A 27706-nucleotide genomic window follows, 5' to 3' on the forward strand; every position below is an offset into this window, starting at 1 on the left:
CGCCGAGTTGGAAGGGGGGGGCGGGGGCGCGCCCGCACGCGCGCGCGCGGCGCACGTAGCGCGCGACTGACGCATAATATGTGGGCCACTCTGGAGTCGTGGTCGCGCTGTGTGTGTGAGTGAGGGATAGTGCGGGACCTGAGGCGGTTGTGTGTGAACTGTGGCCGCTGGCGGGGTCAGGGGCGAGCGGCAGAGCCGCCCGGGAAGGTGAGTGGGGAAGGGAGGAAGACAGCTCCCTGGGAGGGGCTCGAGGAGACGGGGCGCATGGCCCGGCGGGCGGGAGAGTGGGCGCGGGCTGGGGGAGGGGCGGCACCTGCCCGGGCCTCCGGCGGCGAGGGGGCGGGCCGGGCCGCCGGGGAGGCTGGGCCCGGGGCCTGACAGGACTTTCCCTCTTCCAGATTCTTGGCCCGGGGGCGGGGTCTTCGCGTTCTTCCTGCAGTCCGCGAAAGAAGCTTCCCGAGAGTAACTCTTCCGCCCGGAGTGGGGGGGTAGGGGTGTGTGCCCGCCCCTACCTGTAGGAGGGGCCTCTCTCATCCCCCTGGTCGCGTTTTTCCTCCCAATCATCCCAATCTCCGTTCCGTACGGCCTGGGGAGCCCCATCTTCCCCGCCGCCGTACGGCGGCCCTCTTTCCAGGCTGTTTCCGCCTCTAGCTCCAGTCACCTGGGCCCGCTTTCTCCTCCCTCGGCCTCGAGCTGGCTCCCCCTGCTCCCGCCTGGCTCCCGGACCGGGCGAGGGGGCGGAGCTTTCCGGGCACTCCTCCCACCCGCGGTGGTGCGGGGGTAGGGTGGACAGAGGTGTGAGGGTCCTGCGCCGTGGAGCCCCAGCTCGGAGTGCCTGCCAGGCTTCCCGGGAACCTGTTTCCGTGGGTTCTAGTCGTTTGCAGCCGGGGTGTCCAGGCCTTTGCTTAACTCCGTCTTCTCTTACTGAACGGTTTCCTCCTATTGCAGTGGTAGCGCTCGGGTTTCTTATTTGTTGAAGCAGTAGTTTTGGAATCTCTGTAGTAGTACTTTTTGAGTCCCAAATGACCCGTCCCTGGCCGCATCACGTTGTTTTTTTCCTCACTCTGCTTTCAGTTGAAGCCTCTTAATTAGTTTGCGTTTTAATTCATTTATATTAGCATCTTCCTGTTCTGAACGCTTTGTTACTACAGAGCAAGAGGTTCATTGACATTGTCGACCTGTAATTTTCTTTTTCCAGTGTACTGGAGTTTACCTTTAAGGCTTATATAAGCTCTACTGGGGTTTACCTTTGAGGTTTATATAAGCTTGTATGTTTAGATTCCTTAGGAGTGGAGTTGGTGTTTTTCTGCCCGGTGATGTCAAGGCTTGGGTTTTATCTACAGCAGTTAGCCGTTTTGGGGTGGTGCATCTTATTGGATGTTAAGGAGCGAAAAGAGCTTGACTTGGGGTGGTGCACACACAGTACAGCATACAGATTACGTGTCATAGAATTGTAGATCTGAAACCTATAAAATTTTATTAACCATTGTCACCCCAATAAATTCAATAAAAATTTTTTTAAAGTAGCTAGTAGAATTTGGGGAATATATAGGAAATAATAGCTTCATGCTCAACATATCTTGAGTAGTTGCTGAGCACAGTGTTTTACTGTTGTATCTTACGTACGGTTGTTTAATAGAGAAGGAATCTGGTGAAGTGAACCACAGGTTAGCTCACCTTCGAGTGATTGAAGTTTTTTTATTTTTTTAATTATTGCTTTTAGAGAGGGAGGTGGGAGGGGAAGAGAGAGAAAACATCCATTTGTTGTTCCAGTTATATAAGCATGCATTGGTTGATTGTTGTACGAGACGTGACCCAGTGACCCGAGATGAACCTGCAACTCTTGTCTCATCAGACACATTCTAACCAACTGAGCCACAGGGCCAGGACCTGAAGCCGGTTTACTACTAATTTTCTTATGCTGTTTTTGTAAAGGAGATATCTGGTCATGGACAGTAATAGAAAGTTGTTATACGTGATTTTCTATTTCGTACTAGTTATTAGGTAAATTTTACGTGAAGCTCCAAACTTGTATTATTTTCCCCAGTTTTTTTGTTTTATTTTTAAATAAGGAAGAATGCTTTCAAACATTTGCTTCATGTTTGTAACCATACGGGATCTTTCCTGAACATGGACTTTATTTTAGGCTTCGTGATAATTCTGCTGAATAGGCCATTGTGTTTTAGAAGAGGACAGATTTTATGATTCAATTAAAAAATTACAAAATAATTGAAAATGGTAGAACTAGGGTAATAATATATGATGAAAAATCTTTTTTTTTACCTTTATCCATTAGAAAGTCGGCCACCTGCCACAAAAGTAATAGCTCTTCTCTGTTCTTTGTGTATTCTTCCAGGGATATTTTATTCTGGGGATACACACACCCTTTGCTTTTCTCACTAGTCCACATTAGGGAAGGAAATACTTCTTAATTTTTTCCAGCTTTTTATTATGAAAAATTTCAAACATTAAAAAGTTGAAAGAATAGTAAAGTAAGCACTTGTTTATCCATCCAAAATCAACAGTTGTTAATATTTTGCCATATTTTCTCTCTATATGGGTATGGTGTATGTTTATCTTGTGGAACTAATTGAAAGTAGTTGCAGACAATATCACCCCTAAATACTTTTACAGCCACCTTTTAAGGATGAAGACATTCTACATATTTTTTATGGGGCTTTATATTATTCCCGTATAGGGACAGTGTTATTATTTAACCCTCATAGCAATCATTTCCGTTTCATAGATGAGGAAATTGAGATTTGGAGAAGTTAAATAACTTGATCAAGATCTCGCAGGTATGTCTGTAGAGTTGGGATATGAATGGTTAAAATCCTGTTTTACCAAGTAACAATTGGTTAGTCTTCGGCACCTTTCTGAGCCCATTTCCTAATCTGTAGACAAAGGAAGGGTGGTTGCGAAAATTCCGAAAAGTTGTAAATGAATTACTTAGCTAAATGTTTGCTCCCTGCTAATACTCACCAGTTGGTAACTGTTGTGTCACTATTGGACAGGCATTAAATTCTGCATACCACCTAAAGAACTCGCTTTAAAACATGGCAAGTTGAGAATAAGAAGAAAAAACAAGAAAGAAAACAAAACAAAAAACTATGGTGAATTGAGTAATGTACCTTCACTGTCTTGTGCATAATAAAATGTGTATAATGCATTTTGTATTAATAGCCTTTCATTGATAGTAAAATGATTTATCATTGATCTTATAACTTTAGTCTGTTATATAATTACTATAACTTTAGGCAAGTGATTATTCCCAGTTATGACTATTCTCAGGGATAATCAGAACTTTTGAAAATGATACCAGAAGTATATGTTTAAATTGAACACTAAAATTTTAGTATTTTAATGTCCCTGAGTTGACCTTGATTAGAAGTAGTATTTTCTTTAAACTTTGCCTTTATGTGTTCCACTCTCTGATTGCTTAAATTTTCCAAAAGGCATTCCCTTGTAGAACTTTTTAAAATTAAAAACATTGTAAAATTCACATACCATAAATTAATCTTTCCTGTTTTAAAGTGTATGCAATTCAGTGGCACTTAGTGTACTAACAACCTTGTGCAGCCATCATTTCTTTTAGTTTCAAGACATTTCATCACCCCAGAAGGAAACCCCATATCCATTAAGGAGTCATTTCCTATTTCCTCCTCCCCCAGGCCTCTGGCAACCAGTAGTCAACCTTTCTCTATATGGCTTCACCTATTCTGGGTGTTTCCTATGAATAGAATCACACAGTATGTGACCTTTTGTCCTGCTTCTTTCATTTGGCGTATTGTTTTCAAGATTCATTCATAGCTGTAACATGTATCAGTACTTCTTTCCTTTCTGTGGTTGAGTAACATTGTATTTTATGAATATAACTACACTTGGCTTACCCGTTTACTCATTGATGGACACTTGTGGTGTTTCCGCCTTTTTGGCTACTGTGAATATTCTGCTTTGAACATTTGTGTACAAGTATTTGAATATCTGTTTTTTTCAATTTGTTTGGGGTATGTGCGTACAAGCATTTGTGTACAAGTGTTTGAATATCTGTTTTCAGTTTGTTTGGGGAGCAGAATTGTTGAGTCATGTCATAATTCTGTTTTGAAGTTTAAAAAAAATTTTTTTTGAAGAGCCACCTAACTGTTTTTTTATACTTGCTGTACAGTTTTACATTCCCATCAGCTGTGTATCTCCCAGTTTCTCCACCTCCTTGCCAGTGCTTGTTATTTTCTGACTTTTGGGGGTGTAGGCATTCTTGTAGGTGTGAGTGCTATTTTATTGTGGTTTTGATTGTTATTTCTCTAATGGCCAGTGAGGTTGAGCATCTTTTCATGTTTTGTAGGCCATTTGTATGTCATGTTTGGAGAAATGTCTGTTCAAGATTTTGGCCCCTTTTTGAATCAGTTTTTTTTGTTGTTGTTGAATTACAGGAGTTCTTTATATGTTTTGAATACTAGATCCTTATCAAATATATAATTTACAAATATTCTTTCCATTTTGTGGGTTGTCTTTTCATTTTTTTAAAAAAACGTTTTATTTACTACTTTTTAGAGAGAGGGGACAGGAAGGAGAAAGAGAGGGAGAGAAACATCAATCTGTGAGAGAGACAGCAATTGGTTGCCTCTCACATGACTCTAACTGGGGACCTGGCTCACAACCCAGGCTTGTGCCCTGACTAGGAATCGAACCAGTGACCTTTCTATTTGCAGGCTGGCACTCAGTGCACTGAGCCACACCAGCTGGGGCGACCACAGTCTTGATTACTGTAGCTTTGTAGAAAGTTTTGAAATCAAATGTGAATTCTCCAACTTCTTTTTCAAGATTATTTGATTAGTCAGGGTCCCTTGAAATTGTATATGAATTTTTGGATGGAAGTTTCCATTTTTGCAAAAAAGGTCTTCAGGCTTTTGATAGGCATTGCAGGGACTGTTGACCACTTGGGAGAGTATTGTCATGCCAACAATGTTAAGTTTTTAGTCCATGAACAGAGGATGTCTTTCCATTTATTTGGGTCCTCTCTAATTTATTTCAGCAGTGCTTTGTAGTTCTCAGTATATGTCTTGGGCCTTTTTTGGGTTCAGTTTTTTCCTTAATATTTTACTCTTTTTGGCATTATTATAAATGAAATTGTTTTCTTAATTTCATATCTGGATTGTTTATTGCTAGTGTAGATCTTGTATTCTGTAGCTTTGCTAACTTATTAACTCTTAAGGTTTTGTTTTTTTTTTTGGTGGATTCCTTAGGATTTCTTATATATAGGATCATGTCATTTTGTGAGTAAAGACAACTTTACTTTTTCCTTTCTAACTTGGATGCATTTATTTCTTTTTCTTGACTAATTGCTCTGGCTAGACCTCAGTACAGTGTTTTATGTAGGTGGTGCAAGTGGGCATCCTTGTCTCGTTCCTGGTTTGGGGGGAGAGCTCTCAGTCTTTCGCCGGTGGGTGTGATGCTGGCTGCGGGGTGTTCTAAAGCGCCCGTTGCCACGTTGAGGAAGTTCTCTTCTGTTCCCAGTTTGTTTTTATACAAAGGGCGTTGGATTTTGTCAGCTGCTGCTTCTCTCTCAGTGAATCAGATGATCATGGTTTTTTTCCCTTCATTCTCTTAACGTGTGTGTATTATGTTAATTGATTTTCATGTGTTGAACCATCCTTGCATTTCTGGAAAAAATCCCACTTGGTTTGGTTATGATATATAATCCTCTTTATATGCTGCTGTTGTATTCAACTTGCTAGTATTTGTTGAGAATGTTTGCACCTATATTCATAAAGTATATTGGTCTTTAGTTTTCTTGTGATGTTTTATCTGGCTTTGGTATGTGTGTGATGGTGTTCATAGGGTAAATCAGGAAAAAATGCTGGCTCCTCTTCTATTTTTTGGGGAGAATTTGAGGATTGATGTTAATTTCTGTAAATGTTTGGTTAAATTATTGCTTTGCTCCACCCACCCAACCTGGCTGTACTTCTCAAGATTGTTAAGGTCATGAAAAACAAGGAAAAATTCAAGAAGTGTCATTGACCAGTGGACGCTCGAGAAATGACAGCTAAATGCAGTGTATTTGCATTTAGATGAGATCTTGGAATGGAGAAGGAACATGAGTGGGAAAACGGGTGAAATCTGAATCAAGTCTGGAGTCTAGTTAATAATTTCCCAATGTTGGGTTTCTTAATTTTGACACTATACCATCACAAAATAGGATGCTAACATTGGGGGGAAATGAACTGGGTGAAGGGTATATGGGGATTTTACTATCTTTGCAACTTTTTGTAAATCTAAAATTACTCCAAATAAGAACGTTATTTAAAAAATGCATGTTAGAAAGTCCAAAAATGTAGATTCATTTTTTTCAGAAAAGCCTTTTAATTTTAATCATTTTTGTTTTGGGAACTGTTTGTTCTCTTTTGGAGTTATGGGTAAATCAGGTGACATAATTCACTATGACTAGAATTGCTTCTACTTTATTAAGATGCAAATGTTTGCATTTTAAATACATTTACATGCTTCTTTTGGTCTTATGGTAGGTATCTTTAGAAGAGTGAATAATCCTAGAGCACCTGGTAATCCCTTTCTGGTGTGAAACTCATCGGAACGGTTGCTGTTTCAGTGAAAATAACATTTTGGGTGGCAGGATCTGACATTTTGATTGTAAAGCTACTTTGGCAAATAACTTGATCTATAAACTATTTTTAAACATTCGGGTCTCATTTATTCCTTTTGGAGCTCCTTATAAACCTCTCTTCCCAGGGTATGTATGTATCATGGGCTCCTCCAAAGCCCATCTCAGCTCCCCGTCCTTGTGTCCCCCCTGGGCTGACCACGAAAACCCAGCAACAACTCCTCCCGGGAAATCAGCTGGGAGAGAGGGAGGAAGCCTGGAGGACAAATAGGCTTATGATACTCCTTCCCAACTTTCACTTTCTTAAGACTTAACCTGGAAAGTGCCTATCTTTCGCCGAACTTTAGCCCAAAGACTTAGGTAAAAGAGCAAAGTAGCCCTGGCCGTTGTGATTCAGTTGGTTGGAGTGTCGTCCTGCAGCTGAAAATTTGCAGGTTCAATTCCTGGTCAAGGCATATACCTAGGTTGCGGGTTTGGTTCCTAGTCTGGGCACCTACTAGAGGCAACTGGTTGATACTGCTGTCTTGCATCTATGTGGCTCTCCCTTTCTCTCTAAAAAGCAATGAAAAAATGTGCTCGGGTAAGGATAAAAACAAACAAAAACAAACAAGAGCAAAATATTTTGGGGAGTTGCTTTTGCCACAATTTGTATTTTTTAAAAAATATATCCTCAGAGTTTTGGAGCTCAGAGATCTAGACCTGGTGTTATTTTATATATAGTATGTAGGGTTATATGCACTTTTGCGGGGTAAAAGGGACCATAGCTTTTGTCTGATTCTCAAAGGGGTTTCCTGAGCCTAGGAAGTTTAAGAACCATGGTTTCGTTCTGTTTCCCCGCCTGTAAACTGAGGGGAGAGAGATGACAGGACTTGCTGGTCGTGGCAGACATCCAGGCTCCCAGTCCTGGGCTGCTCACTGCACTACAGATAAAGACTACTCCAGGGCCCAAGGGGGAAGTTTTGGTCTTGCTTTTAATTATTTCCTATACTTGTTCATCCCTTTTTTTTCCCCTCACTTTTCTCTTTGTAGGAAGTATGTCAGGTTTTTTTCTTTGATTGTCACTGTTACTGTTCTTTGCTTCCTTAGGCCAAGCCATGACGACGGTAGCGGTGCATGTGGACTCCAAAGCTGAGCTCACTACCCTGCTAGAGCAGTGGGAAAAGGAACATGGCAGTGGGCAGGACATGGTACCTATCCTTACCAGGTATGACCACTTACGTTTTTTAAAAAAATTGCTCTTTTTTTTTTTTAAAGACTTTATTTACTTTTAGAGACAGGGAGAAAGGGGGAGAAAGAGGGAGGGAAACATTGATGTGGGAGAGAAATGACGATTGATTGCCTTTTGCAGGCCCCTAACTAGGGACCTGGCCTGCCACCCAGCTTGTGTCCTGCCAGGGAATTGAACAGGTGACCTTTCGGTTTGCAGACGACGCCCAACCCACTGAGCCACACCAGTGAGGGCAACATTACTTTTAAAGAAGGAAACCTTGGAGAATAGTACAGGGACATTTCACCCTCCCTGTGAATTCTACATCCCCCCCCCCCCCCCCCCCCCCCAGAACTAGTCTTTATCTCCTTATCTGCTTACTTCTTGAAGGTCTTTAACTTTCTCACCTTTCCTCTTAGGCCCTTTGTCCTCATTCTCCTTGGTAGGTTCTTTTGTCTGTGTTTCAGGTCCAGGGCTTTGTTTGTGGTTCTCTTCTGCCTTCACCCTAAATGCTCCACCTAGATAGTTTCATCTCTGTCCGTGATTTAAAACATTATTCCTGTGTTAACTTTCAGATCTCTATTTCTACTTCAGACCCCTCTTTTTAAACATTTCAGGTTCATTCTCAGCTGTTTGTTTCACACATTTGTACCTGGCTGTTGTATAGACACCTAAAACACGCACCATGCCCAGAATGGAGCTGCTCATCTTCATCCTACCTCTTCCCTTATTCACGGCTGGTTCCCTGCCTTGGCGGAAATGACTTTAAACTAAAACCCGGAAAACCACCCTCCTTAGCGTGTTCCTCTGCCAGCACAGTTGAGTCACCAAGCCCTAAGGAGTCTGCTCCTTCCTCGGTCCTGGCCCCACTACGGCTTCCTTCACGAGGCACCGATCAGTTCCTGACTGGCCTGTGAGGCGTGTGCGTCGCCTCTTGTGTCCAGTTTGCCCTCCTCACATACGCCCTCCCCTTTGCTGGAAGATTCGTCTCTCCATACACAAAAATACCTCCTCTTGGCTCCCTTTTTCCCATGGAATGAAATGCAAACTTTTTGGAGTGGCCTGTGAGACCACTTATGATCTGACGCCCACCTCCCTTTTCTGCCTCATAGCGCTGGTTTCCTTCAGTAAGAACAGGGCCACCTTTTCTAATGTCTGCGTGCCTTTACCCCTGCCGGTTCGTTGGCCTGAAATGCCTTTCCTTGGCATGTTCCCTGGCACGCCCCAGTTCTTTCAGAAACAGTTTAAAACTCCTCTGACTCTGATGTCCCTACGCAGGTTTGGCATTCCTTTAAAGAATTGTATTTTTAATACTCCTGTTATTTACACACACACACAATAATTTCCTCCCATTTTATCTCTTGCCACATTGTACTATCTTTTTATATTTGTCTCCTTACTAAATTGTGCTTTTTGAAGGTAGGTGCTACACCTTTTTATTGGCATCTCCTCAGACAATGATTTGTCTACTGCCTAGTACAGAGTAAACTGTGTGGGACAGAATTTTATTGGATGAATGTATTAAGAAGGAGAGAAAATGAAAAATAAAGGCTGGGGAGGGGGATGCTTATATATTTTTTTTCTAGACAGGAGGTCAGTAGAACATGGGAATCTTTAATATTTAATTTTTGGTATCATAGTAGTGAAAAGAGCTTTTTGTTTATGCAGTGGTCTCTTCTTTAGGTATAAAGAAGACTGATTTTATGAAAATTTAAACAGGGATAAATGCTTTTGTCCATAACGGCCCTTGATACATGGGGAACATGTGAAAATAGTTCTTTCTTGCTTTAAGGACATAGTTGTTGACTGGTGGGAAGTGGGCTTTAATTTGTAGAGGCATTGGAGATGCAGAGCTGATCACAAGGTACTTGGAGTGCAGCCACAGTGAGTTAAAGAACCTGAGTACCGTGCGGTTAACGTGTGGATCATTGACGTAACTGTGAAAGGAGGAATCGTAAGTGGGGGTCGTGTTAGCGGTAGATTCGCTTAATTGCTCAGAAAATATTTATCAAACATGTGCTGAAAAGGCCCAGATGTTTTATTTTCAAGGCTGCTTCACATTTATCGTATTTGACCATCATCTTGGACACTGTGCTAAGTTGTTCAGCAGGGGCCTGAAATGGAGGGGGCCCTGTCTTCAAGGAGGTAACTGTGAGAAGCAACTAATGGATAAGAAACAGTGCAAAATAGTTCAAAATAATATGTAATGAACTGCTAAATCTGGCAGTGTGGTACATAAATACTGTAGAGGTTATGAGAATGGAAATAACTTTAATGAGTCAACTTCTTTTATTCACTCAGCTAATATTTGAGGACCTTTTGTGTGTTAGAACTGTCTGAGACACTTCTGTGAATCTCAGCTTCCTTGTGTGTTACTAAAAGTGTCACTAAGAATTACAGTGTTACAAGAAAGCCATCCTCGGATCTACTTGCAAAAGACTACAGAGCCACACAGTGGCAATCTGAGGTTCGAATCCTGAGTTTTAACTCCAGTTCCAGTGGGCTTTCCAACACAAGATGAAGTCAAGTTTCCTTGGAACAGAAATTTGAAAGAGTATAGCTTGATGAAAAGCAGGGAAACAGATTTTCTATAAAATGCAAAGAATGTGACCAAAAAGGTGTTGGGGAGAGAAGGGACTGGGGCACGTTTTTGGGGCAGCGAGGAAGTGGGCCCTGCGGGAGCGGAGGCTGACTACAAGGCAGGAACTGAAGGTAAACGTGTGTGGAGCAGGGTCCTAAGAAGATCTTGGAGGGAAGAGGGGAATTCAGGGGACAGGATGAAATCAGAGTGCAGTGTATTTTAGGTAGGGGCAGCTGCCGTCAGCCTCTGGGCCACGAACTAATGTTGTGGGCCCATTAGTTCACTGGGTCTTTCCTGAGGTACCTGATGGTCCACCCCCCGCCCCCAACTGGCTGCATGCAGGTTTGGGTATTCGGTATATTCTATGAGAAGCGAATGAATTTCAGGCCTACCCCCTCTTATTGATCAGTATTTTTTTAAATGATTTTTTTGGCAGTTTTTCTAAAAAACCATAATACAACTGTTTATAACTTTAATTGATTTTTATTATATACGCTACTTGTTATATCAGTCCTTTGACTTGATTCTGTGCAAAGGGATGGGCAATTGGGCCAAGCTGTGTGAGCTTAATCCAGGTTCTTTGGGGTTTTTCTTTTTAACATTACTGAAATATAATTTATATACCATAAAGAATTCTGCTTGATGCATTTTTTAAAAAAAATATTCTTTTTTAGAGAGAGGGAAAGGGAGGAAGAAAGCGAGGGAAAGAAACATCAATTGTTGCCTCTTGTACCCCAGCTGGGGATCGAACCTGCAACCCAGGCATATGCCCTGACCAGTAATCGAACTGGCGACCTTTCAGGTTGCAGACAGTGCCGAACCAGCTCAGCTCCTCCAGTCAGGGCTACTTGATGGATTTTTTTACTTGTAAAACCATCACCCAGATCAAATTATGGAACTTGTGTAGCACTTCCAGAAGGCTCCTTCCTGCCTTACCCCAGTCAATATCTACCTTAAATTGTTTTTCTGTTTGTTTACAACATCTAAATAGCTCTCACATGCCAGGCTTTGTTCCAGGCAGAGTGCATATGTTAATCTAACCTGAGGGAGGAGGTGCCGTTACTGTCATTTTACAGATGAGGCACAGCCAGGCTAAGTACGTAACTTGACACGTAGTTAGTTGAAGATTTGAACCCTGGCCACCTGGCTCCAGAATCTGTGCTTTAAAGTTCTGCTGTGCCATATTGTTTAGTTTCAACTGGAGATACTAGCAGAACTCACATAATTTTAAATATATTTTGTGTAATTGCCCTTTATGGCAAAGATAATTTTCAGAATTTAGAGGGAAAGTTAGAAAAAGTGGAAATAATTCTGAGGCTTGATGGGGAAAAATATACTAGAGTTGGTAAGAATTTTTGCAGGGAGTTTAACCTTTAAGACTAGGAAGTACGGTTTTGTGGAAAGAAAGCATATAGGAGAGTTTGAGTTAGGACAACATGCTAAATATTGGAGAGTGGGACAGCCTTGTATTTGATCGTCATTATAATAGATGAAAATCTCAGTCTTGCTTTGGCTAGTCTGAAGGTAATTTTTCTTGTTTGAAAAAGAATGTATGCATAAAAGGGAACTATGGATACATGGAACAACGTGGATGACTCAAAATACGCTGAGTGAAAGTAGCCACATGTAGAGAGAGTACATGGATTCCATTCTGGTATAGGCAGAACGACTCCACAGTGAGGAAGAGAACCACGCGGGGCTGCCCGGGAGCCCGGCGGAAGCTTGCGTGGTGGGAGAACGCTGTGGGCTGAGGTGACTGCTCATAGAGAGGACCTGGAGCAGTCATGAACCTGGACTCTTTGAAGAGCAGAGAAGGCCATGTTAATGAAGCTTCGTGAAAGGGGGTGGGAGGAGTAGAAGTGGTCAGAAATGTAGGCAGAATCTAGATTATTGTAAGCCATGCTGGTACTTGGACTTAATTCAGTTATTGTGGTACGTCATTGAAAGCTGGTCAGGCGTGGAAGCAGAAGAGCACGGAGACCAGCCAAAAGGCTACTGCTAGTAGTCCAGGCAGTTGAAGTTGGTGGTCTGGACGAGGGTAGGAATGATCAGGATTTAGAGAATGGTTGAAGTCAGAGATACTCTGTGGGTAGAGCTAATAAGAATTGCTGTGGGGGATGGGAAGAAAAGGAAGGTTTTAGCAATGACTCCTAGGTTTTTGGCTTCTGAGGGGATGGTAGTACTATTTTTTGAGACAGGAAAGGGGGGAGAAGAATGATTTTGGGAGTAGAAATTGTTTTATGAGGTGGTGGCTTTGATTTCTGTTCATCAGGAAAATACCCTGTTTCTCCTTTTTGCTTCTGTTCTGCACTTTGACTGTTGGATGGACTGTTACAGGTGGTGTGGCACATGTCGTTATACACTTGCCTTGAGTTGACAGCCTGTCTTCCCTTTGTGCTAGGATGTCCGAATTGATTGAGAAAGAAACCGAAGAATATCGTAAGGGGGATCCAGACCCATTCGATGATCGACATCCTGGTGAGACCTGTGTTCTCTTAAGCCTAACTCTGATTTTCTTGTACTTAATTGAAAATATTTCTCAATTGAAATAGCATATTTTATGCTAAGTTTTAAGACCTAACATTTGTTAAAACGTTGTTGAAGAAGGGAGCAGTGAGGAAAAATATATTTCTGGAAAAATGGAAATAATATGTAATTATTTACAGGTCAAATAGAACATAATTAACTTAAAGGAACTAAATTATATAGGCATGACCTTATCGACTCGTTTGGTGTGATTACAAAGACTTAAAAAGAAAAATTCTTTCTCTTCCGACTCTCACGCCGAAAGGTGCTGCGCCTGCATCTCCCTGACGGTGATGACTCTTCTTTCACCGGGGAGATGCGGCCAGAGTGTGCGCAGTGTCTTGCTTCTGGTGACGGTGCTCATCTGCACTGGGAGCCTTGAATGATAAGCAGGCTCTTTGATGTCTGCCTTAGTGTCTCGGCAGCTAAAGCATGCCGTTCCATGCTAATCGGTTTTATTCTGGGCTGACTGAAGTAGAGTCATGGCAGCCCAGCCTCTTTGGCATGGGGTTGGCTGTCCCACGGAACAGTATGGGACTTGAGACTGCCACCGCGTGTTCTCTCCGAGGCGGGCTACCCACCAGGTGGGCAGAGCTTAAGTCTTGTCTGGGCTCACGCTGCACGTAACTTTCTCAAACGCCAGAGCAGTTCTTTGATGAAAATAATAACATTGTATATCCACCTGAACATTCCAGGATTTATTTCTGTTTCGTAGACATTTGTTCTCAGATGTAACTTCGGCATTTCAGATTGAGTGTCCAGTTGTTCATGTGATGTTGTCTGCTGCCCTTGCCCTGGACATCCCCCCTTGTGACTTCAGAGGACTATTCACCTACTTAACCCACTTAAAAAAAAGATTTTATTTATTTTTAGAGAGGGGGAAGGGAGGGAGAAAGAGGGAGAGAAACATTGACGTGAGATAGATACATCAGTTGGTTGCCTCTCACACGCCCCCCACTGGGGACCTGGCGCACAACCCAGGCACGTGCCCTGACTGGGAATTGAACCGGTGACTTTTCAGTTCACAGGCCGGCACTCAATCCACTGAGGCACACCAGCCAGAGCTTACCCACATTTTCAGTAAGGCAGTCAGAGCATGAGGAAGTACGACAGTGAATGTGAAATGAGAATTTTAGTTAGTATACGGCATTACGAAAGGAACTGAGAGAGATGATCGTGCTCAGGGACGCTGCCGTGGAAAAGGTGACATGGTAAAGGGGGAGGAGAGAGAGACAGAGGGTGTGCCTTTTCTCAGGAGAAATTTAAAGACTGTTTTTTCCCTCCCTACCTCTTATGTTAAGCAATATTTGTCATTAGGCATTATTTATATTAATAAATGTAAAGGCCTTAGTTTCATTATTTCTAAACATAAAAAGTTGGTAATCTTAGGTCCTCATTTGTTTTTATGATACTGTTCTCTAACTTTTTATGAATTACTTGGGGATGCTAATTACAGGTTGAGAAACACTTCGTATCAGCAGCTTACATCTTTCCTTTATCCTTTGACTAAACTTTCCACTCTGTTTTGAAATGAAAATTAAATAAAATGATATCTGTTTTAAAAACAAGCCCAAAATTCTCCCAACCACTAACGCACTCTTTTACCGTTAGGCTGTGTGTTAAGCAGATCCTGGGTCCCTGGTCTCTTCTCTTTCTCTGGGAGCTTGGAAATGAACGCCAAGGTTACTGTATCTTAAGCGTTGGTGATTGCTTAGCGGGATCCCGCACCCACTCATCCCGGCCTGGGATGTCAGTACGGGTGTGCTGCTGTTGGCATTGTGGTTGCAAGGGAGATTGAGCCTGTGGTCGGTCTTTTCTAAGCCACCCATCTAAAAAAAGTTGTGCTTCCTACCTTTTTGAGGCTGGGAAGTTAGGGATTTTCTTTGTTTTAGGTTCCTTTCTGATTCTTTTGTATGCATTTGTAGACATGGCACACATTTTACGGTGCTGGTCCGGGCGTAGTGCTCACTTATTTAGTTCAGCATTGCTACACAGGCAGTGTCCTAGGGGGTAGGGAGGTGAGAGAGTAGTGTCTCAGAAGGTTGTTATATTGTCACTTCTCATTTTAAAGAATGTTTCTTAAGAAATCTTAATTTATCCAGAGAATATCGTCTTTGTTTCTATTTCTTTTTGCTGGTGTTTTAGTGGTATTCTGGTAGTATTTGTGACAACCGGGTGCTTTCATAGAGGTGTAAGTTGCTAGGCTGCAGTGACTCACTCATTCTTTGTCTGTCCCCCTTCTCTTTGGGCAGGCCGAGCGGACCCAGAGTGCATGCTGGGCCACCTGCTGAGGATCCTCTTCAAGAACGACGATTTCATGAACGCGGTAGGCCTGCCTCTTACTGCTCTCCGGCTGTCAGCAGCAGACGCCCCGCCCCGCTGTTGTGTGCAAATAGTTTGCCTTCTCCTGAGGCCTTGACGGAGGGGGAATGGAGTGGGTAGATTTTTGAATTTGGTATTGGTTCAGTGAAATAAGAGTAATCACGGACTTACTTCTTATCAGAGTCCAAGGTGTTTTCTCAAGGTGTGTGCTTTCTTCAGTTGAATATTGCCGAGGACCCCAGAGGCATCCGTGCTTGTCTCGGGGCAAGATGGTTCTGAGTTTGGGCGTGTAGGAGGCCTCTGAGGCTCCTCGGCAGGGGATCGGAGCGATGTCTGCAGCACAACTCCGCGCTGATGCTTCGGCGTGTGCGTTGGGCGCGGGGAGTGGGAGAGAGGTGCCTTCCCAACTCAGGGCTGGGGCGGAGTGAATGGGGGGGTTCACATGTGCACACACACACCCCTCACTCACATCTCCTAAACACAGTAATTGTTCAGTGGCATGTGGCTGTTTTTGGAGGCGGAGTGGCATAATGCTTGAGGGCGTGAGCTTTGGCAGGTTGGCGGGGGGTGGGGGGAATCCACATTTTGAGTTTAAATGCAGCTCCACCATTCACTGACAGTTTGATCTTTAGGTAACTTAAGCTTTCCAGACTTTATTTTTCTAATCTATAAGATAGAGGATGATAGTTCCTACCTTACATTGTTTTTGTAATCCTTGAATAAAATTAAGCATGAATAGTGCTTAGCACAGAACCTGGTTCACAAGGGCTCAGTAAATATCAGCTGTTATTATCATCTGTATTGCACTCCCAATTTATTTCTCTGTCACCAGTGTACCTTCTCAGCTTCAGATCCCTTCCAGCTGCTTCCCAGACATGCCCATCTGGGTCTTCCCCACGGGCACCTTGAATTCCATGTGTCTAATTGTTTGCTCCACAGTCTGTTTCTCTTGTTCTCTAGCTCAGCGATAGTGTCCTTGTCTAGCTAGCTAGAAGTTACCTTTTATTCCTCCAAACTCCCTCATTCAATAGTCTTATTGTTCCTCCCCTTTAACCTTCACAGACCTTTCCAGTTCTTCCTGCCCTTGTTGCCAGCCCAAGGTTTAGCCACTACCATCTCTTACGTGGTTATTTCACAGCCTCTTAACTGGTTTCTCTTGTTTGTCCTGCCTCAAACCATTCTTCACTTCACAGCCCAGAAATCTTTCTAAAATGCAAGAAGTTATCATGGCACCCTCTTGCATCCACTAGTGGTTTTCTGTTGCCCTTAAGATAAATCTTAAATTTTTTAGGTTGGTGTATATAACCAATTTGTCTCTGACTTTTGTTCTCTTGATTTTTATTTTTAAGATTTTACTTATTCATTTCTAGAGAGAAAGGATGGGAGGGAGGGAAACATGGATGTGTGAGAGAAACATGCATCGGCTGCCTCTCCTACACCCCCACAGCCCATAACCCAGGCATGTGCCCTGCCTGGGACTCAAACCAGTGACCTTTCGGTTAGCAGGCTGGTGCTCAGTCCACTGAGCCACACCAGCCAGGGCTGTTTTCTCAATTTTTAGTTCTCGCCCTGTGGACCCTCTCTCCTCCCCACTGCCGCTTGGCTGCTTCTGCTTGCTCATTCTGTTCTGGCTTGGAATCCTTTCCTCTTGAAAGCCCCCTGTGAGTCCTCTACAGGGGTCGTGTGGCCTCCTGCGGGCCTCTCGAGCATCCGGGACTTGTGATACTTACTTTCCCAGCTGTCACCTCTGCTGGATTATGAACCCTTTGACAGTGGGACTGTTGTATTTGTTGTTATATACCCAGCACAGAATACAGTGCCACTTAGTAGTAGAGATTCAGTAAATATCTAATGAGTACCCAAAGAAAAGTTTTATCAATACATTTATTTACATAAAATACAAAATTCAGTTTTTCGTAACTACTGTCAAGAATCTGGTGGGGGTTTATCTTTCCTCGCTTTGTCTTTCTGAAAAAAAATATGTGAACATGGAAGGGGGGTTTCTTTGTGGCACCCTTGAGCTTTAGATTCTACGGTTGCTGAGTTGGGGGATTTGGCTTTACAGCTGCATGTGATGTTATCGTGGCTCAGCAGGGTTACAACTGTTTATAATAATTAAAGGTCTAATTAGTAATTGTTAGGTACAGTCTTCTTTAGTACCTCTTAGGCAAACAGAATGTATGAAGGATTTATTAGACTTTTGTAATTTGACAGGATTGTGTTTCACACAAAACGTATTTCCTCTTTTCTTCGCAGCTGGTGAATGCGTACGTGATGACGAGCCGGGAGCCCCCCCTGAACACGGCGGCCTGCAGACTCCTGCTGGACATCATGCCCGGCCTGGAGACCGCGGTGGTCTTTCAAGAAAAGGTGCTTACTGGGAAGAAAAGTCATCATCTTATTTTTTTAACTGAGTGGTGATATGTCGATTTGTCTTTGTTACAGTAATTTAGAGTTTTTTCTTACCATAATAGTAAAATATGTTAAAGAAATGGAAAAAATTGAAAAGACAGAAAAATTTAAAAATAACTCTTTTAATAAGTATCTGCTGCTTGCATGCCACATAAAGTATTTCAGAGAATAACATTGTAATTAATGCTGTAATTTTCAGTATTGTATATTAAAATCTTCAATTAGCTACCATTGCAGGACACCAAAAAAATTTATATTTCTGTAAAAAATATTTTAAAGTGAATCCATAAGTGTTTATTTTTATTTCTGTAAAACTGGTAGTAATGTCTCATCTTTCATTTTTGATTCTAGTAATTTGTTTTTTTCTTCATCAGTCTAATTAAAGGTTTGTCAATTTTATGGGTCTTTTCAAAGAAACAACTTTTGGTTTCATTAATTTTCTACCTTTTTAAAAAATATTATTTATTTATATTTATTTATTTATAGATGAGGGGCATGGAGGGAGAAAGGGAGAGACAGGTCAAGGTGTGGTTGCCTCTTGTGCGCCCCCTACTGGGGACCTGACCTGCAACCCAGGCATGTGCCCTGACTGGGAATTAAACCACTGACTCTCTGGTCCACAGGCTGGTGCTCAATCCACTGAGCCACACCAGCCAGGGCAATTTTCTACATTTCTTATTCACTGTTTTGTTTATCTTAACTCTAACCTTTATTATTTCTTTATTTCTGCTAGCTTTGGATTTTATTTACTCATTTTTTAGTTTCTGAAAGTGTACAGTTAGATTATTGATTTGAGGTCTTTCTCTTTTAAGTCTGTATATTTGCAGCCATAAATTTCCCTCTCAGCACTGCTTTTGCTGAATTCCATAGACGTTAGCATGTTGTGTTTTTTGTTTTCATTCCTCTTAGGGTAGTTTCCGTTTTCTCTTGAGATTCCTTCTTTGACCCATTGGTGGTTTTAAGAGTGGCGCTCAGCCCTGGCTAGTGTGGCCTGGCTGGAGCGTCGTCCTGTGAACTGAAGGTCTCTAGGTTGATTCCCAATCAGAGCACAGGCCTAGGTTGCGGGTTCAGTCCCCATTTGGGAGCAACCAGTCGACGTTTCTCTCTCACATTGATGTTTCTCCCCCTCCCTCTCCCCTTCTGTCCTCGGGTGAGGATAGATTAATTAAAAAGAGAGAGAAAGAGTGTTGTTTAATTTCCACATATGAATTTTCCAGTTTTCCTTGGCTTGTTGATTTTCCATTGTATTTGGTGAAGTTTCTTTGTAAGAGTTTAGTCTTCCAAAATTTATTAACACTTGTTTTATGGACTAACAAATGGTCTGTCCTGGAAAAATGTGGCACGTGCACTTTGGGAGGCTGTGTATTCCACGCTTGCCGGTGAGCGCTCTCGAGCTCTGTTACGTGTGGTTGGGTCACGGTGTCGCTCAGCCCCTCTGTTCTGTCACCGATCTTCGGTTCTGCCCGTTATCGGAAGTGGGGCACGGAGTTTCTGTTTGAGATAATGAAGACTTTCTGGAAGTAGGTGTGATGGTTACACATTATGAATGTACTTACTCTCACTGAATTGTACACTTAAAAGTGGTTAAAAATTATTGGGTGTAAACTAAGGAATTAGAACTCTAAAAACAAGTTCAAGATGATGGGGAAGAATACCCATTTGGAAAATAAACCAAAGAACTGGAAATACGAATTACAGTTACTGAATTTAAAAGCTTAATTGATGAGTTAGAGGGATGTTTAGACCCAGCGGAAGAGAATTAATAAACCAGAAGATATACTAGGATAACCAGTAATGAGGTTTCTAGAGATAAGAGTTGAAAAGTGTGAAAGAAGTTGAGACGTGGAGACGAGAATTAGAAAGTTCAACATGTATCTGAAAGGAGTTTCAGGAGAAGAGAGACTCTCATTCAGGAGAGACTAGAATAGTAAGTGAGAAGCAATATTCAGAGAGATGAGGCTAAGATTTCACAAATAAATGAAAGACACAACCACTCAGATTTAGGAAGCCCAATGAAGAAGACCAAAGACAGTGAGATCCTAAAAGCAACCAGACTGAAAAAGATTCCTGCAAATAGTCGAACAGAGCGAACTTCACCACAGCAGTAACAGAGGCCAGCTAATAGTAGGAACTGTCTTCAGAACACTTGAAGAAATATTGACCAATGTAAACAATTTTGGAGGGTAACAGGGAGACAAAATTTCCGGGTAATTTGTAGTTGGAAGGGGATAGTTGGAGTTAGTATTTCTTAGTGTTTAGAAAGCAGGAACAATAAAAGACACTAATATTTAATATATTTCCATGTTAATAAGTATTTTAAAACAATTTTTATATACTTTTCAGTGTTAATTTAAAAAAAAATTTAATATGCCTGGCTAGCATAGCTCAGTGGATTGAGGGCGGGCTGCGAACCAGTGTCACAGGTTCAATTCCCAGTCAGGCCACATACCTGGGTTGCAGGCCATGGCCCCCAGCAACCGCACATTGATGTTTCTCTCTCTCTCTCTCTCTTTCTCCCTCCCTTTTTTCTCTAAAAATAAATAAATAAAATCTTTAAAAAATTTTTAATATGTTTGGAAATATATAGGAGAATGGTTCCATGACCCTAGAAAAGAGCTCCTGACTGGCTTAGTGGGTGGGGCGTGGTCCCACAAATCAGAAGGTTGCTGGTTCCGGTCCTGGTCCGGGCACATGCCTGGGCTGCGGGCCAGAACTCCTGCTGGGGGCGCGCAACAGACAGCTGGTCAGTGTTTCTCTCACACATCAGTGTTTAGCTCTCTCCTTTTCCTCCCCTTCCCCTTTCTAAAAATAAATAAATAAAATCTTTAAAAAAAGATATAAAAGGCACAAAGTTTAAAAGAAAATATTGTTGGCCCTGGCCAGTAGCTCAGTTGGTTGGAGAGTCGTCTTGATCCGCCAAGGTTGTGGGTTCCACCTTGGTCAGGGCACATACAGACAAATCAACCAGTGAGGGGGTAAATAAGTGCCACAGCAAATCGGTGTTTCTCTCTCTCTCCCCCTCTGCCCCTCCCCGCCTCGAGTTTTAACGGCTAAATAGGATTGTATTTCACATGCACAGATACTTAACTAAACATATACTATTAGACACTTGTTATTTACATTTTTACATTTAATCACCAACATTAACATACTTTATTACATTTTTTATAAGATTGGAATCTTTGCTTATATCTTTAATTATGAAAATAGTTTTTTTCCCCTAAATTGTATTGATACTGTTTTATTTCCTTTTCTATAGGAAGGAATTGTTGAAAATCTTTTCAAATGGGCCCGAGAGGCTGATCAGCCATTGAGGACGTATTCCACTGGACTGCTGGGAGGTGCTATGGAAAACCAGGACATTGCTGCCAACTACAGGGATGAAAATTCACAGCTGGTAAGGGCGATGTCAGAATGGTTTTTGGCCCCGGCTGGTGTGGCTCAGTGGTTTGAACACTGGCTTTTAAAAAAATCGATTTTTGCGTCAGATGGGAGAATAATCACAAGTTTCTTCTTGCTACCTGAACTTGAATAGATAGATCTTATTTATTACATTGTACTGGAGTGTGCCTGTAATTTCAACATTTCAAGCTTACTTTTCATAAGAGAAAGCTTAATTTTACTTTTTTTGGTAACTTGAAAATGCTATTTTTCATCTTGTCAAGGATCATGGTAGTTTATACCAGATAAAGAATAGTACCGTTTCTTTTCCCTCCCCAACATTTGGACAATGACATTTTAAAATAAAACATAGAACAAAGTTGAACAATTGACAGAGTTTTCCAGCGGACAGCTGCAGGCGCACCACTGAAACCGGAGCATTTTATTTTGCTTATCACATAGTCACCCAGCATTCCTTGTTCTCCCTACAGAGTAAGTTGCTGATAAAACCCCTCTCTCTTTTTTAAACTAAGCACAGTACCACATTTTAGGGTTGGCCCCCAAAATAAATACTTAAAAGGAAAAGTAAAGAATAAATGGTGAACTTGAAAAACAGATTAAGTAATATGTATAATGTAGATGACGGTATCTGACATAATATAACTTGTAACTGCTACAAGTTTGAGAAACTTCACATTTGATTTTTAAAAACACTTTAAAAAATTGTGAATGTATTTAGTGTCTTCCTCCTGAGCTGTAATGGTCCATCCAGTCCAGCTTGATCCTGAGAGATCAGCTGTCAGTGGTTCAAGTGCACGTCTTCTGGTCTGGAAAGTTTTATGGGGAATGAGACAAAATTTAGCTGTTGCTTATTTCATCAAACTGTAGGAATCAAGTTAACATATTTATTAAGTCTTTACTGTTACCAGACATTGGAATAACTGAACGGATATCTAGTTCTCTGAAAGTGGGAATAAAAATGATTCATTAACAGTCATTTAAATTAAGATGCGAAAGAGACAACCCCTTTTATTTCGATGCTCGTCGGCAGGTAGCAATAGTACTTCGAAGACTGCGGGAGCTGCAGCTTCAGGAAGTGGCTTTGCGGCAGGAAAGCAAGCGCCCCAGCCCACGGAAGCTCTCCTCGGAGCCCCTGTTGCCTCTGGACGAGGAGGCCGTGGACATGGACTACGGGGACATGGCCGTGGATGTCGTGGACGGCGTGCAGGAGGAAGCCTCCGGAGACATGGAGATCTCCTTCCACCTCGATTCGGGCCACAAGACCAGCAGCAGAGTGAACTCGGCAACAAAACCTGAGGAAGGAGGCTTGAGGAAGAACAAGTCAGCAAAACAGGGTGACAGAGAGAACTTCAGGAAAGCCAAGCAGAAGTTGGGTTTCTCGTCCTCTGACCCAGATCGCATGTTTGTGGAGCTGTCCAACAGCAGCTGGTCAGAAATGTCCCCCTGGGTGATCGGCACCAACTACACCCTGTACCCCATGACTCCTGCCATTGAACAGCGGCTCATCCTGCAGTACTTGACCCCCCTGGGGGAGTATCAGGAGGTAAGCGTGCTGGGAAGGGTGCAGTGCTGTCCACGCTTTGGGATTGTCACGGTTATTTCTGTGTACTTTGTGGTGGCATTTTATACACGGATGTGTCTTCACTCTACTACAAAAAAGTCTTTGTCCCAAGCTGGCAAACTCTTACACAGGTCACTTCTGATAAGGCCTGTTCGATCAGAGTGTGCTCGTATGTTTCTCTTCATAACGGAGGTAGGGAACAGGACCTTGTTTCTTCAGTCTTCGGTCTTCATAATGGAACTGGAAATAGGTGAAAACAAAGCCAGACGTTAAGACTTGTTTCTGGTCTTTATTTCAGTTACTGCCCATATTCATGCAGCTGGGATCACGGGAGTTGATGATGTTCTATATTGACCTGAAACAGACTAATGACGTGCTGCTTACGTTTGAGGCCCTCAAGGTACAGTTCCTAAAAATATTTGGTGACGGAACATCTTACTGACACAGTGGGTGATCCTGTGTGTTTTGGTGTGTAGTATCTCCAGGTTTTTATCACTCAGGGCTTTCTCTTGTCAGATGTGTCAAAAGAGGAACAAATGAAAAATTACTTTTCCTCCCCATTTTTTAATATTTTAATAGTTCAAGTAGTTTTCTGCCTTTTACCCCCATCTCAGCCCATCCCCCAGCCCTCCCCACATCCCTCCCATTTCCTCCCCCCCTTGTTATTGTCCATGTGTCCTTTATGAAAATTCTTGTTTAGATAGGAGAAATGAGGCTTACCAAGTGCCTCCCCAGAAATCTAGGGGTCAGTCTTAGAGGACCGCGTGTTAAGGTGGAAATTGGACTAGACCGAGGGACGGCCTCAGTTACCATCGCTGAAGAGGAAGGGAAAACTGTGCATAGTATCTTCGCTGCCTTTTAGATGTTCCCTCTGGCAGCCAGTAACACTTCTTTTCTCTGATTTTTTAAACTGTGTATTGTATGTTGATAGATGATCCAGGGTGAACAGAATATAAACTAGAAAATGAATAAAGAATAATGGTAGACCCGAATTCAGTAAAGTAAGTGATTTTCTAGGCTGCAGAGGGGCTAACTGTGGGAAGGCAGGTTAAGGTTCGTCTGTTAAGTCCACACCTGTCATGGTAATTGCCTGAATGATAATGTTAGGGTTGTCATATAGTTCTCACACTCAACATGTAACTAGTGAACAAAGTGCCATCCTGTGATGTTTACAGTATTAAATAAATAAACTGACTCTGTTCTTTATGGTTTGGTTGCGAGAGGCCTATAAACTTATGATTTCTTTTTGATATTACAGAATTTGTGAAAAAAACTGTGGGGCACAGAGGAGGGAGTGATTTGTTCTGAGAAGTAGTAGTTTCCAGAAAAGACCTCTGAAAAAGAGATGATGCTCTTTCTGGGTCTTTAAAATTACAACTTCATTCTTGATGTACAGAGCTTTACTGTCCAGTAGAACTTTCTGTGATAATACGCTGCATTTTTAACTTAGTTTTAATTAGTATTAGTCTCGTAACCAGCAGCAAAGCCAAGTTATAGGCTGTGTTGAGCCAGACAGAATTAAGGTTCTCGATGAAGGTTGAACCTGCTTGCTCCCTGTCCCCCCACTTACCTGTCCTGGCACTGCAGCTCCACCTCACGGTAGTGGGTGAGAAAAAGCCCATGCAGCGGCCTAAGTGTTGGAGCGGAACCATACGTGGTTCAGCTGCTTTTCAGGGGAAGGACTGGGTGGAAGTGTGGTAGAGGGGCGTGTAACACAAGAAGCATGAGAGTGTAGAGGGCAGGGATTCGAATTACTGTGAGAGTTAGTCTGAGTGTGGGTGGTGGAAAGTCTTGTAAAGAGCGTACATGTCTGTTGTTGTTTGCCACTGATCTTGGCGAGATCTGCACAGGCGTCAGATCATGTCATTGTAAATCCGTGTTGTCTTGTCTGTGCCTTGTGCCTGCATCACCACCCAGAAGACACCTTGGCCTGAGAAACAGGATGGGGAGCTCTAGCCCTCCCCCGAGGACCCTCCGCGTCGGCCTGGATGGTTGCGTTGTGCTGCCTGCCCTTAACATTGCCCGGAGGATAGGGTCCTTCAGGAAGGCCAGTGGGAACTGGATAGGACAACCGCAGAACTCTTTAAGTCTGTAAACCTTAAACGTCTGTTTAAAGTGCATTCTGATGAGTTCTGAAAACCTAGTACTTTGATAATTTGCTGAAGATTGTAAATGAAAGCAGAGCTTCAGGTTTGATTGGATGATGAGTCAGTGACTGAACCACAGCTAGATAGAACTTAGAGCTGATTATGTTACAGGGATTAAAGTGGAAAGATTAACAAAATCCTCAGGGAGCTATGTAATAATAAAATGTTGTAGGATTATGTTATTACTTAATATTTTAAAATACAGCAGTATTATTCACTTCTTGTTTTTTACATTGAAAATGTTTTGTGATGAAAGGGAATGTTGTAGAATCAGATAAAAAAAATTTGTTTCCCTAGAGCACTATTGGTTTTTCTTTCATGAAGCAGTAGTTTTCTATTTCAGGGAATTCCTTATATTTAGCAGCTTGATTTAATATTTTGTGAATTGATCATATGATTTTTCTAAATCAGTGATTTTCAGCTTTTCAACCTTTTTCATCTCATGACACATATAACCTAATTACTAAAATCTGCGGCCTATCAAAAATATGTTTTTGCTAATCTGACAAAAGTAGACAATTTTGATTCATTTACACTGGACAGCTGTTGTTGAATTGGTTGTTGTCATTTTTTTATTTGACAATTTAAGGAAAAAGAGGTCAGTGCCCCTGACTAGATAAATAGGTATTGCATGTTTTAAAAATTACTGGTTGAAAATCGCTGTCCCAGATTGTTCCATGGTAATGTGTGTCCTTTGTTTAGCACCTAGCATCTCTCCTGCTCCATAACAAGTTTGCCACTGAATTTGTTGCACATGGTGGAGTACAGAAATTACTGGAAATTCCTCGTCCCTCTATGGCTGCAACTGGTGTGTCCATGTGCTTGTATTACCTGTCCTACAACCAGGATGCCATGGAAAGAGTAAGTCTAGCTCCTTCCGGTGTATGGAAATGGGGTTGGGTGAGGGCGCAGTCTGATAACACAGAACAACTTCTGGATGAGAACAAGTGAATAGTTGGAGTAAATTTTAATGAAAGAAGCAAGAAGCCTGAATGTTTGGTCTTTACAAAGTTTTCTAGAAATGTAAAATTGTTTAGGAAAGGTTCTTTCTTTCCTGACTTTATGGGAATGGGGAGGCAAGATGGATCGGGGTCTGGGAGTTTTCCTTAGTTTTACCATTCTGTTGCACTAAGATTAGTCTTCCGGCTCTTTTCAGATGTCTCTCAGTGAAGCGGTATTTTGCATTTTTTTAGTCAATTTATTGTAAAAACAACAGATGATGCTTTGTGTGTATTAACAAATAGTTTGTAGTACAGATAATAAAACCATTTTCGTTGTTCTCTGGGCCCCATAGGCTCCTAGTCTGGTTCTCTTGTTTTTCTAGTTTAGGCATTTTTATTTACTCATTTTCGAAAAGTATAAGTGGATTGTACATTTGAAAAGTAATGGGTTCCCAGACACCCTAGGGGAGTCTCTTGTCATTTCTATGTCTGAAACAATTTTCTAATGTCCTGTGTGTTGTAGCTTTTTTGGTAGAGTGAAGTTGGTAAATTCTTTTGGGGCCATGTCTTTATTTATCTTTGCATATGTACTAATAATAAGGTAATGCTCTAATTTTAACTTTTTTTCCTCTTGAGGTCAACATTATACAAGGGTATATAGTCTTTTGAGAATAGTAACCTCATCTGTGTGTGTGTGTACAAAAGCAGTTACTGCTAAGGTAGAGAAAAAGTATCACGCATACCTGGGCGGTGCTTTAGAAATCCGTGCCTGCCCCCAAAAATGTGGGTGAATGAGTCGGTGAGGTGTAGACCTGAGTGTCCCCTACCTTTGAGCCTCTTCCTCATCTGTTAAGTGGGAATCCAAATACCTATGTACCAGAACATTATGAGCATTGAGGGATATAAATGTTTGCAAAGTTTAGTAGTAAGTATAGGTTGAACTTAAATATCTATCTAAATGTAGGTTCTCAAGTTTGGAGTAAATTGTTTAAATTGTGACTTAAGCTTTAAACTCAGAATGACTTGAGCAGGAATGGTCGTTGTATGGTGCAAAAGTATCTATTGACGCTGTTGAATGTTTTGTCCTTCAAAGGTTTCTCTACCCCCAAAATTGAAAACTGCTTTGTTTTTATATTTTGCAGGTGTGCATGCATCCCCACAATGTTCTGTCTGACGTGGTGAATTATACCCTGTGGTTAATGGAGTGCTCTCATGCCTCAGGATGCTGCCATGCTACCATGTTCTTCTCGATCTGCTTCTCCTTCCGGGCCGTGCTGGAGCTCTTTGACCGCTACGACGGTCTTCGTCGGCTGGTGAACCTGGTGCGGTTCTTCAGTGGCTTCTCTTTGCTCGGACTGGGGGTCCTTCAGCTCGTGGCTGCCCTTCAGCAGCCCGAGGAGAGGAAGCTTCTTACTGGAGGAAGTCTGCTGTCTGTCTTTGCAGATGAAATCCCCCCCTGCCCCCACCCCGTCACAGGTTTCTCTTCCGCTGAAGTGCGTGGAGGAGTCAGTCTGTGCCATTGCAGACAGGACTTGGGTTTAGTCATCTTACAAGGGAAATTGTTGGTGATAATCTTGATCTTTCTAAAAGCAGTAGGTTTTCTGCCTGTATGTTTTTAAATGGATTGAAAACTATAGTTTTTTTAAAAGATTCTATTTATTAATTTTTTTAGAGAGAGGGGGAAGGAGATAGGGAGAGAAACATCAGTGTGTGGTTGCCTCTCACATGCCCCCCACTGGGTACCTGGCCTGCAGCCCAAGCTCGTGCCCTGACTGGGAATCCACTGGGGACCCTTTGGTTCCCAGGCTGGCGCTCAGTCCACGGAGCCACAGCAGCCAGGGCCAGACTGTACTTTTTCAATATGGCTTTAATGTTTTGCTTTCCTATGGCTACTCTTAGCATGTATAGACAGATGTACTTGGTTGTTTGTCAGTCTTGTTGAACATAAAAGTTTACTGAAATCTTCTTCCTCCTTTAACTTTTCTCTTCCT

At 42.2% G+C, this 27706-nt stretch overlaps 1 protein-coding gene across 3 annotated transcripts in view; it reads left to right on the forward strand.

Moving 5' to 3' along the window:
- DCAF1 (DDB1 and CUL4 associated factor 1) overlaps positions 1-27706 on the forward strand; it is a 53860-nt gene continuing 26154 nt past the window's right edge. Inside the window, exons 1-11 of one of the 3 annotated variants that reach the window (XM_036030273.1) lie at positions 1-207; positions 6522-6571; positions 7703-7820; positions 12806-12882; positions 15183-15256; positions 17509-17622; positions 20924-21061; positions 22097-22609; positions 22926-23027; positions 25477-25635; positions 26858-27037. In XM_036030273.1, coding sequence (XP_035886166.1) covers positions 7711-7820; positions 12806-12882; positions 15183-15256; positions 17509-17622; positions 20924-21061; positions 22097-22609; positions 22926-23027; positions 25477-25635; positions 26858-27037 — 1467 coding nt within the window. In that variant the 5' untranslated portion in view covers positions 1-207; positions 6522-6571; positions 7703-7710. Of the gene's footprint in view, positions 208-2778; positions 2799-6521; positions 6572-7702; positions 7821-12805; positions 12883-15182; positions 15257-17508; positions 17623-20923; positions 21062-22096; positions 22610-22925; positions 23028-25476; positions 25636-26857; positions 27038-27706 lie in introns of those variants that run through there. The other 2 variants (XM_028518105.2, XM_036030274.1) reach the window with 2 other exon arrangements.

This window comes from Phyllostomus discolor, chromosome 7 (genome assembly GCF_004126475.2).
Source record: "Phyllostomus discolor isolate MPI-MPIP mPhyDis1 chromosome 7, mPhyDis1.pri.v3, whole genome shotgun sequence".
NCBI classification, from domain to species: domain Eukaryota; kingdom Metazoa; phylum Chordata; class Mammalia; order Chiroptera; family Phyllostomidae; genus Phyllostomus; species Phyllostomus discolor.